The sequence below is a fragment of the Lepidochelys kempii genome, chromosome 1 (genome assembly GCF_965140285.1).
Source record: "Lepidochelys kempii isolate rLepKem1 chromosome 1, rLepKem1.hap1, whole genome shotgun sequence".
In the NCBI taxonomy this organism is placed as follows: domain Eukaryota; kingdom Metazoa; phylum Chordata; order Testudines; family Cheloniidae; genus Lepidochelys; species Lepidochelys kempii.
This window is the reverse complement of record NC_136380.1, coordinates 232,580,461-232,593,010: the sequence shown is the minus strand read 5'-3', so window position 1 is coordinate 232,593,010 and position 12,550 is coordinate 232,580,461. Positions and strand designations below refer to the sequence as shown.

Sequence of the window (12,550 nt, the reverse complement as noted above, 5' to 3'; positions counted from 1 at the left end):
AGCCCTTTTCTGTATGTCAGCACTTTTCTTTAAGCAATTACAAAATTAAATATATTACATACTCTTTAATGGAGAAGTACATATGTCTGTATAGTAGTAGTCTACTTTAAACATGTGACAGGCCCATGACACACAAGACCTTGCAGCACAGTGTATTCGAGATGCTGTTGAAGACTCCTCATACACAGTCAGATGGCTAGTTTAAAATGTGACTATTTACAAAAATAAAAGGCTATTTGAACATAAGCCAGAATGCCTACAGTATATTCATATATTGTCCTTTTGTAAATAATGCTTAAAAAGAACATCTAGTTCAGGGTGATTAAAAATAAATTAAAAAAAAACCTAAAAATTGGATTTTTATTTAAACTGGATATTTTTTATTTAAAATAAACCTATTTAAAATTAAATTTGAAATTGACAACCTAGGTTAAGGCCTTCACTTATTAAAATCATTTAAACTAAACAGAAAATATTAAAACCATACGTTTGCTGCAAAGTTTTGAAGAAAGTAGAACCACAGAATTGATGGAAGTCATGGACTAAGCACTTGGAATCAGAGTTTGCTGAAGGGCTAAGTAAGATTCTGACAACAGTAGCCTCTTCTGCAGGTGAAGAGAGACTGTTTTCATCAGGCCAGTTATTCAGCTCTCAATTACTAGTTCATTCAAAGTTAAAAAAAATCACCTGGGAGTTGAAAAAGCAACAAAGCTTGTTTTCCCTCTCCCAATGTATGAATAAAAACAATGTATGATAGGGTGTGAGCACTACTAATTTTAAAATCTTGAAGGACATGACTGAAAACAATCAGTTCAATTCATTAACTACAGATAATACCTCCTTTGTTTAATAAATCAATGTTAAATGCAAAATACTTTAAGGTTTATGTATTCAGCACATTTAAGGTAGTTTTATTTAATTAAAAAAATTTAATGTCCAACAAGTAGATCTTGACAGAAAACACAAGTAAAAATTAACCATTCACCATTTTCCAACATAATAAAAAATGTAAAAATTGAGAATTTGAGGAAGTGTAGGTTAAGCTATACAACTGCTTAAATAAATACATATAGATACAGTGTATCCCTCCTGGTTAACAAAAAGAAAAAATGTGGTGTAAAGGCTCTACATAGTTGTAAATCAACATGTTTTAATGGTCACCAACAAATGACCATCAACCTTTCTTTAGAAAAATAACCAGAAAGTACAAATGCAAAACAAGATTAAAATCAACTACTTAATTGATTTCCTGTTTTCAGATTTAAATCATAGTTAAAATTGGTGATTTGAATCACTAATTTAAATCACCCACCCTGCAAACTGAACACCCAGAATTAGTGAGAACTTTTGACCTTAATCTCTCTAGGCCACAGCTGCTCATCTGTAATATGGTGATAAATAATGCACCCTCATCTTACAGGTATATTGTAGAATTCATAAATATTTGTGAAGCACTCAGGTGGTATAGTGATGACTGCCATAAGAAGCCCATGAGAAAATGAATAATTCTGTCTTCAGGCGTGCACAGCAAATAATGCCCGGGGCCACAAATTTAACAATGAAGAAAAAAAAAACATTAAACGGCTACTCATTAAGTGACCACCATCCATCCTGTGCACTAAGGCATGGGGCCTTTGAGAAAAAAATAATATGTGATCATGTAATTAAAGACTGTCTCAAAATGCATACACACAAGGGGGACAAATTAAGGTTCCATAGGCAACCTTAATTCTGTAATCTCCTAACATATGAGTGTTTGACTTTGCAGCCTTAATCATATTGTTTTAATAGTGTATGGATGTTTTGTTGGAAATAACATACAAGGTTTTTTAAAAAAAAGTAAATTGAAAAAAAAATACGGCATATATACACTGGCACCTATATGGGTCATAGGCAAAGTTGGAACCTTTAGATCCACCACACAGACCTCTGCCACTTAGCAGTAGTACAATGTCATCTTCTTTGTGGACCAGCACTGGAGAGGAATGATATACCCCTTTTGCCAGTGGATTTCACAGATATGTGCTGACAGCAAAGGAATGGCAAGACTCAGGTGGTCTTAGGTGCCATTCCACAAATATCACTGACACAAAGGCCACCATCACCCAAATTTCAAGTCCCCGCTCCAAAGCAGGGGAGTGTTTTGTGCTTTACAAATATACGCTCACTAGATTTTTTTTTTTTTTTTTTTAACATGAGCAAAACCATGTATTTTGCCCTAGCGTTATTCTCAGAAATGTCTGAACTGCTTTGGCTGAAATTTCCCCCCCAAAAAACACCAGCCTGAGACAGACACCAGGCATGGAAAATTTTAGCTAAATAGCTGAAGTTGGGAAAAATTACAAGCAACTGAAAACAGGGCCTTAAGGGAAGTGTGGGGCAAACTTATTAGGTCATGCTACCAGTCCCACATAATAACACATAATGGCTGCATACTATACATAGATAAGGTACCATTATTACATAGATCTTTGGCATGATACCTGCAAATGGTGGGCTGGTTCAAGTAACAATTTTTTATATTTACATTTTTTTTATTTCTACAGTCCTAACCTGACAGTAAGAACTGCACAAATAGAGTGCTGTAAATGGAGCACCGCTTACTTCACTAGAACTCCTCGTATGAGGAGGAGTTCACCAATGTGGGACTTATGTGTTCATACAACAGACAGTTAAAATAAAAAAAATGAGTAGTCATTTATAGCAACTCTTCATTAAAACATTTTCAAAATGTGCATTCGCCACAATAAATCAAGCTTTTTGTGGCAAGTTTTACAATTCAAGGAATTCTCACCCACACATACACCCTCACCCACTTTTTCCTTTTAATCGAATACTATTATGGGAGTTGGAATAGAAATTAAGTAACACAGAAGGAAAACGTACAACCCTAGGTTCAAACACATTTTGGGCTCAGTCCTGAAGTTACTCTTTGTGCATCTCCTATAAAAGGTAAAAAAGTACTTGCAATGGTTGCAAAATCTAGCCTTAAAAAACAAAAATCATCCCTAGTTTAAAGAGGTGCAACTCCTTTTGAGTTCACTGGGAGTTGCTTCCTCACATGCCAAGGCTGAATTGATTCTACGAGTTAAGTCAAACACACAGAAAACTAAATACAGAGGGCAAGATGTTATGTTATTTATGGAAGTCAGACTTATTTGATGCAGAAGGCCAATTTTTTTTTAATTATGGTCTGTGAACAGGGATATAATTTATGGAGTCAATCCCACTGCAGAACTCCTGCTGATTTTAATGCGAAGTTGGCACAAAAATGGAGAATGTGACCTTTATGCAGTAACTAAATCTTCAATTTTTTGTTAAGTACCTTATTGTCACATTCAATATCACTTTGAAAAAATATCCACACCTTTATGACCATTTTTATTCCTGCTCTTCCCCACCCTCCTTTCAAAATCTCTCTCCTCTCTCTCTGGCCTTCTCTATATAGTATTTGTACTGACTTAAACTAAACTGGCAACAAAAACTGAAGTGGAGAATTAATGCAAGCCCCTAGTATGGACAATGTTACATCACCATAAAGGTTTAGACCTGCAGCTGCAACTAAAACTGTGTATGGACAAGCCCTTTGTCTCTCCCCTCTCTTCTCCACTCTACATTTTTTCCCTTCAGAAACTCCCAGCTCCCCTGGGTCTTCACAGTTAGCCTCTTCCTTCATTCTATTTGCTAAAATAGTTAGCAATTAAATAGTTAATGTTGAAGCATCATCATGGACCTTTAGAGCAAATGCACCGATTAGATTAAGAGGGGGGTGGGAAATTTCTACCTCATTGTTTCAGGCTTTCTGCAGCCTTCAGAAGACATCACTGCATCACTTACTGTCTGTTCATGTTTGAAAGGTAGTCTTTGGAACCATGAGGACTAAAAATTTCTCTTAAATGAAAGCTTAACTTCTACACAGTCTGAATATTTCATGTGGGCTAGATGTGGCCCAAAGGCTATATGTTTGACACCCCTCATTTTAAGAGAGTTATTGTGAGAGAGAGAATGTCTCTCTCTCCCTCTCTCACACACACTATCATTAAAAGTAGAATCTTGGTAAAACTAAAGACAATGTTCTTCATACAATTCCCTTTTGACAATATTTTGTGTGTTTGAGACCACATCATTGTGGTTCCATAAGGTGGTACTTAATTTACCAAAAATAGAAATATAATGATTCAATTCCTAGAAGGCAAGATTTTCTTGAGTGACTAGTTATTTTGGATACTAAATTTCTGTGTTTCAAATTCAAGACACCTTAAAGAGGCCTTATTATCCCAAGGATGTATGCTCAGGCCCTCTTTAAAACATCTCACATGGATACTCAAAATTTAAGCACCCAAAAATCAGTAGTATCTGACCAAGATTTTCAAATGTGACAATGGAAAAGCAACTTCATCTGTGTTTAATCAGGCTGGTATATGCCTTTTAAAATCTACATGAATGTTGGGCATAAGCTCTTTAAAAGTCTCCTATTAAGAGGTAAAAAAATCAAATACCAAATAGATTTGTGACAATTCTTAAACTGAATTTTAAGCAAAGATAAAATTGCACAGACTTTTGAATGGTGATTGAGCAAGCAATTTTGTATCAGGCAAGCATGAAAAGAAAATCGGGTAAGCACGAAAAGAAATCAAAGGCTAAGCAGTACATTAATTATGTGTCTGTTTTGAAATGTATTCCTAAGAAGTAATTTCAAACATGTTAGCAACGGGTTCTATAAAAGCTATCTTGGAAAGGGAAAGGGGAGGTAGATTTCTATAACAAAGATAATTGTTTAAGAAAGTAAAACAAAAAATTACAACACTAAATGATAGTACAGAATTAATAGTCCAAAGCAGTATTTGTTTGCTGTTTATTTCCTAATTTTTCCAATTTTATCCTACCTAGTGTCTTGTTAATGAGACACATGCAGGATCTCCCAGATAGGAACATTATAACATCTATATTTATTCAGCCAGTTTGTATGCCACTTGGCTTACTTAAGACACTTCTTCTAGTTTACCCTCTAGTCCTAAAGTTTTATGACTTTGGAATCTACCCTGACATAGGTTTATGCTCCAAATATTACTGCACATCCAATTTAGAATTCTTGAATTTTTTTCTCAGTGAATTTTACTATTTAGAGGTTGTGTGAGTTAGTCCATTAAGTTAAAGATGGTCAGAAAACTGGGTAGTAGTGGCAAAATAGCATGATTTGCATTAATCCGGACGTTCTGTGGACGTGTAAAATGCATAATTTATACATGGATTTCCAAAGGAGTTTTACCCATGGTGTAGGGATGAATCCACCACCTGGGCAGTGTGCAACAACATTCCCCTTTGAGACAGCTTCCTTCCTTCAATTGCCCTATTCTGATTCTAAGCATAAATTATACTTTTTTGCTAGCCAAGAACGAGAACTCAGAACTCCAGAACTTTGGTTAATTGTCTGACTGCTGAATACCTTCACTAAGAAAGTGATTCATGTCCTTCACATCTTTTTTTTTTAAGTGAATCACACTCTCAAACTATTAAAAATCAAGTAAAACTTGAAGAAATATGCTATTGCTTAGTAGCTGAATGCAATAGAGGCCCGGGTCTCATTCCTTAAGTCTGAACTATTGAAATGCATCATTGATCAGTGAATGAGTACTAGTTGTCTGGGAGTCCACAGAATGGCAAAAACACCACAAATTTTCCTCTAGAGAAATACGCATTAACACCAAAATTTGGCAGTTACTGGAGTTTTGAATGCTCTGGTACTTTCAAGATTCAATTCTAGAAATTCTGCTTGTTTTGAACTTTACCTGTCTTGTTTTTGCTGATGTTTCAATGAAAGGAATTCCATAACTTCGTGCTAAGTCCTGAGCTTGTTTTGTATCTACTGTTCTGGAAGGTAAGTCACATTTGTTTCCTACTAGCACCATGGGGACATCTTCAGAATCTTTAACTCTTTTTATTTGTTCCCTAAAATAAAACGGAGAGATTTTATTTCAATACTTTTAGTAGTGTTAATACAATAGAATTTTAGGGGAGGAAACAAAATGCAATTAGACATTTCTATTATTTCCAAATGGATCAACACTACATCATAGTGTCCTTTTATTTGGTGTGTACATTATTTGAAACTTTTCAATAACAGTTAAACTAGGAGATACTACTGCCTTTTCCCCCAGATTTAGCATTTCAACTTAAAAACAGAGATAAATATTGGTCACGTAGTTATCATTGATAGTGGTGGGACTCCAAGAGCCAAAATTACAGGAGTCCTGATTCCATTTATACTACACCTGCTTTACTTTTATCCCCACTTTAGTGTCCTTTCACACTGCCAGAGCAGCATAAAGGGCCTTTGTGTGGATGAGACACAGGCTCACATAGTGTTCTTGATTTATTCCATAGGGACTTTGTCCCTTTTAGCCAAAACTCCTGCTCATGTCTGGTGGAGTAGTGCAATAGTAAAGCCATAAAAGTCTATCTTAAATTTACAATAGTTGAGCTCTCTACCTGAAGACATTAACAAAACAGGAGAATCAAAACTCAATTATTTGGTAGGAAAAGATCTTCAAATATGCTGCAAGATCCTATTTACTAGGGTTCTTAACTGTAAATGAGGTGTGATGGCTTTTGTAAGCAGTGGCAGGGTTTATGAGGAAACTGTCCCCTCCTTCCCACCCCTCTTCTTAGCCAGGCAATGTGAGCAAGTAATTTGTTTCCAAGGCTGACATCAAAGGCATAGTTGATTTGCTCCTCTTCTATGGCCTTGCCTACACTTGCGGTGAAACGTAGGGTACACCTAACTACTTGCTGCCATGAAAAGCAGGCTGCGTTCATGCTGACATGTAGATACATGTGGCAGTTAAAGGGTCTGGTGGGGAGAGGCACGGGGAGCCCTTCCCTGCAGCTCCAGGCAAAGCGTCCACCCGACCCTCCCTGCCAGAGCCTTTCCCCACTGCCCTGGCAGAGTTTTTTCCCTCCACCCTGCAAGCGGCACCCACCCGCTCCCCTGCCAAGACTTTCCCCGCTGCCCTGCACCACAACACACCTGCCAGAGCCTCTCTCTGCAGCACCACCCCTGCACCAAGACTTTCCTGCCGCCCCGTGTGCAACGCAGCGCTCACCACCCACCAGAATCTTTCCCCACTGCCCAAGCCTTTCATTGTGGCAGGAAAAGGCTCCAGCAGTGGGAAACTACACTAACAATAGCAGTGTAGACGTGGGAAGCATTACTCGGGCATGTAGAGAGCTGTATAGGGTACAGATCCTAAAGTTCTGGGTATCTGTACTCCACTCGCCTAAGCAATGCCCCATGGTCTATACTGCTATTTATACCTGTACTAGCTGTGCATGCAGTCTGTACTCTGCATACCGCCGTAAGTGTAGACACAACGTTAGGGTCTCAATCAAGGTGGATAAAAATCAATGATTTAAAAAAAATATGTTTTTATTTAATTTGGATTTTTAACTTAAATTGGATTTTTTTGATAAAATGCTTTTTGAGAAAAAAAGCAATCTAAAGATAGTTTTAATTAAGATACATTATAGCTCAAGGATATCTCATCATGGAATAGGGATTATAAATTCTAATTCTATATTATGAGACAATATATTCATGTAATGTTTAAGAAAAGTTTTGTAAACGAGTTCCAATAGTTCCTGGATTAGGGACCCAATCTTATCGGGTTCCAGGGGCTTCTGTATAGATTATTTAGGTTAATCTTTCTATCTACCCAATGGGACTCTGTGCTAAGTCTAGAAGATACCATCAGAGATGCTTAGTTTTGCAGTCCTCAAAATGGATGTGCGTCTTCAGAGATATAATGCTTGTTAACAGCAAAAATGTTTTAAAATAAATAAATATATAGAGATGAGAAATAACAGACCTCAACCCTATTGTCCCTCTGCAAATTTGTGCGCACAGTCTCAGTCCCATACCTCTCTCTAAACGTGCAAAGTTTCAAAAAGTTCAATGAATAGAAGATTGTTGGGGGCGGTATAGATCTGGACAAGGAGAAGAAGTCTGGAGATAAATGTGAGAAGGGAGGGACAGGCAGTAGAAACAAAAGTGAAACTGTTTGAGCAGTATATTCCAGAAGTCTTGAGTCTCTCTGAGTGTAGTGTTCATTGATTTGAAAGCTATCATACCGTTCTCTCACTAGAAGGGAAAATCTATAATGGCAGCAGGCCATAAAAGAGACCCAGTTTGGGTCTCATCTATCTCTGAGTTGTGAAGAATATGTATTAAGGTTATAACAACCAACAAGAATGCACTTTTATGTAGAAATCCATGATTAAATCAAGTCCTCCTGACTAGTGATTTAAATCAAATCCACCTTGCTCTCAATTTATTGTCTTCCCACATTTAGAAAACATTTCTCAAGAATTGTTTATGATCAATGTTTTATTGTACAGCTTTTTTTTGCTGACTGATTATACTGCCTGACATCCTTTTGCACATACTATCTTAGCTTTTTTAACGAATAAAATACTATTAAAAACCCACAATAGCTGGCCTGTATTAAAATCAGTACTGCTGACATCTGTGCTAGAGGGGGAGATTTTAAGATTTGTCTCTTTAAATCACTGGTTTACTTTTTTCTCTGAGACTTTCTTTAGTAAGTGGCTCCCTCTTTCAAATACTAGTTAGAATGCATCTTTAAAATACTGGATTAAAACTATTTGGCAAAACAATGATGTTGCTGAAGGACTCTCAACAGATAATGCCAATCACTAATTTAATTTCTGTTTCCCACCCAGACAGTCTGGAAGTTTACTCCTTAATTAACAAAGCTATGGTTTCTTATCTTACTAGATATTTAGTTCTGTGAACTGTCAATCTCAGTTCACAAGCTCATTCACTGATGTGTGAACATAACAGTACTCATGCCAGAATTCAACCCTTAATGTTCTTTGGGGAGAGGTTGTATAACAAGAAGCCTTCTTACATAATTACAGTTGTGCTCCCTGCATTATCTCTGTACGAAGGGTTTGAAAGCCATACTGTATAACTCAAAATACGGAAACCTGGACAAAAACAACACTATGTTCTTTTCACTGTTAAAGCAAGAATAAAAATAAGTCTGCTATAACCACACAGGAAGCGCTCTGGGCTGGTGGTTAAAGCATGAAGGGACATACAAATCTTTAGTGCATCTGGCACATAAATATCTTGCAACGCCAGCCACAACAGTGCCATGCAAATGCCTGTTCTCACTTTCAGGTGACATTGTGAACAAGAAGCAGGCAGCATTATCTCCTGCAAATTGTAACCAACCTTATTTGTCTGAGTGATTGGCTGAACAAGAAGTAGGACTGAGTGGACTTGTGGGCTCTAAAGTTTTACATGGTTTTGTTTTTGAATGCAGATTTTGTTTTTTTATTACACATAATTCAACATTTGTAAGTTCAACTTTCACAAGAAAGAGATTGCACTACAGTACCTGGATGAGGTGAATTGAAAAATACATTTTTTTTTTGTTTTTTACAGTGAAAATATTTGGAATGAAAAATAAATATAAAGTAAGCACTGTACACTTTGTATTCTGTGTTATAACTGAAATTAATATATATGAAAATGCAGTAAACATCCAAAAATATTTAAAATAAATGGTATTCTATTGTTGTTTAACAGCGCTATTAATTTTTTTAAATCGCTTGACAGCCCTATTTTTTTTCTCTCGCCTGATGTGGGCTTGCTAGTTATACAAGTCACAAGATTAGGTTGCTTAATGCACTGTACATGGGACTAAATAGAGACAATTCTTAAAATGAATCTAGTATAAGAGGTGAACTTAGAATGTCATGGCCGTTTTTCACATTGGGAGCACACTACTCTAGCGCTCTGTGATCTGCATCGGCTTCCAATACGTTCCTAGGTTGAATTCAAGGTGATGATAATGTATTAAGTCATGAAAGGGTTGAGATTTAAGTTCCCTCTAAGCTGCGTGGCCACACAGATGCCTAGTAAGCCCCACACAGGAGCTCAGGGCTGTGGTGGGGAGAGGCACCCCTCCCCCAGCCCCAACACAGACCTGCCTCGGACTTGCCGTGCCCAGGGGAGAGGCATCCCTCCCCTGCCTCCAACTCAGCCCCGGCACAGACCTCCTGCGCCCAGGGGAGAGGCACCCCTCCCTCCAGCCCAGGTGCTGCTGCGGGGAGAGAGAGTTGGGGGGAGTCCTCTCTCCCCACCATAACCACTGGGCAGCCTGTACCCCAAACCCTCATCTCCGGCCCCACCCCAGAGCCTGCACTCCCAGCTGGAGCCCTCACATTCTCACCCTCTGCCCCAGCCCTGAGCCCCCCTCCCACATGCCAAACCCCTCAGCCCCACCCCCACCACATGAATTTTGTTATGTGCACCAATATGGAGGTGATGTGTCAGACATCACCTCTATATTGGTGCACATAAAATTCATTCCGCACATGCATGAGAAAAATTAGAGGGAACCCTGGTTGAGACTGCCAAATTCCCACAGTTAAGATCAATGGAAGATGGAGGCATGAGAGCTGAAGATCCTCACTATAAATGGGAGGGAGCACCTCACAGGGTGTTCTCTGGAAGTGGTTCTGACTTTGGAAGTGTGCTCCGCTCCCCTTCTCTTGGTCCAAAGTCCAAATTTGTTAATTTTTTCTTCAGGGTACAGACCAATAGTTACCCTAATGTGTGTTTATTTTAATTATCCTTACATTAGCAGTATGTATTTTTGTTTACATCAATAGGGGAAAAGTTGTTTTTTGTAATATATTTATGGGATAGGCAACTTTTTAAAGGTTTTTAATACATAAATAGACACTATAATCAGGAAAGTCATATTACATATCCTATTAAGTCATAATAGACAACTAGGGCCAAGATTTTCAAAGCATAACTTTAATTTGGTTATCAAATTTTAAAAACCTAAGTTGCAGATCCCCAGGCTTCATCCATATGTCCTGCTATACAGTGACAGACAAAGGCCCCACAGAGATGGGTTTTTTGGTTCATGCCATGGTCATGCATTGCCCATGTAGATCACCATATCTTTTCATACAGAGCACAACTACTCCACTTTAACTCCAAGAGTGCCTGCTATGGCCTCACAGTGGGCAGGATTTGCCCGAGGGATACAGATCACCTCCATTCATCTCAATAGGATATTAATGTTGAAATCTCCTCATTTCCGTATTTGTTTTACATTTTATTTACCTTTCAAAATTGCCCTACTTCTTGAACTTCCAGGAGGCTTCAGCCATCTCCCTTCTACCTACTCAAAACCCTGTGTCATGCTCCAAGCATAAGTGGCAAATTGGAAATACTCTGGCTAAATGACTAAAGGATTGATTAGCATATATTTAATTGCTTATAAACTGCAATAGCAGCTTTGAAGCCCTGCTTATAATATTTACTCCTGATGGAATTTTGCACCACTGCACACGTGCAGAACTAATGTCTGATAGAATGTATTTTCGCAGGGAAAAAATAAATTGTGTTTCTTTCCCACCTCCCCCGTCGCCATTCTGAACCCCCGTCTGCTCAGTGATGCAGTTCTGCCTTTTGCCCACCAGAGGCCACTGTGGAGCCAGAATAGCCAGCAACATGAACACAATTGGCTGTTTTGGCACCACAGAGGCCTCTGGTGGGCAAAAGGCAGAACTGCAGCACTTCTCAGGCAGAATGTATTTTCTATGTGGTAAAAAAAAATTCTGTGCCAGACATGAATTCTGCACACGTACAGTGGTGCAGAATATATTTTCTTCTCAGGCAGAAAATATTTTCTGGGGGGGGGGGGGGGGGATATTTAGTGGCGCAGAATTCCGCCAGGACTAGAAGGTCATCACAGCATCCTGCCCACAGAGCCAGGTTAGGACAGACAGAGTGGGACACATGGGGCTGCTGTGGAATCACAGACTGGGATTCAGAATGGCGGGGGGGGAGGGGGGGAGAGGAACAGACTGGAGGACAGGCTCAGGAGCTAGTGGATTGACAGCATTGAGCCAGGGGCTGAATGGGAGTGGGGGTGAAAGGCCACACGGGGATGCGGATGGGGCTGCAGAGACATTGGGGGGAGGGGGGCGTGCAGGGACAGATGTGCCTGACCGAATGGGAAAGACTTGGGATCAGCCAGGGTCTGCATGGGAGAGGATCCCCAACTCCCTAAAAATCCCTACCCTTTCCCCTTAAAAAAAAAAAAAAAAAAATGGTTTCACACTTCTCCCACCCATACCCAACAACCCTCCACGTTCACTTCAGGCTCCTTCCCTCCCTCTCAGCTACTCCATTATCCTTGACTCCCTCAAGACTTTGCACTGCTTCTGAGGGGTGTGGGTAATTTATGTATTGTAGTTTAAATGAATTACTCAAAGTTCTGTTTTAATATGCCTAGTCAGGGATCTATTTGTCAAAAAAAAAAAAAAAAAAAAGTACCAGAATCTTTTTTTTGTCTGTATTGTTACAGACATACTTGCTGACAGGTATTTTGAAGTAAATTACCAAAATTACTGAAACTGGAATGATTCATCCATCATTTTGTTTGTCAAAATGACAATAATGCACTATAAGGTGGGTAGAAAGCTGGCTAGATTGTCGGGC

The 12,550-nt window shown here is 38.7% G+C and overlaps 1 protein-coding gene across 5 annotated transcripts in view; it reads right to left on the bottom strand.

Moving 5' to 3' along the window:
* KRAS (KRAS proto-oncogene, GTPase) overlaps nucleotides 1–12,550 on the bottom strand; it is a 42,895-nt gene that overhangs the window by 14,409 nt on the left and 15,936 nt on the right. For all 5 annotated transcript variants that reach the window (XM_073317895.1, XM_073317903.1, XM_073317912.2 and 2 more), the window contains exon 4: nucleotides 5,790–5,949. In XM_073317895.1, coding sequence (XP_073173996.1) covers nucleotides 5,790–5,949 — 160 coding nt within the window. The remainder of the gene's footprint in view (nucleotides 1–5,789; nucleotides 5,950–12,550) is intronic.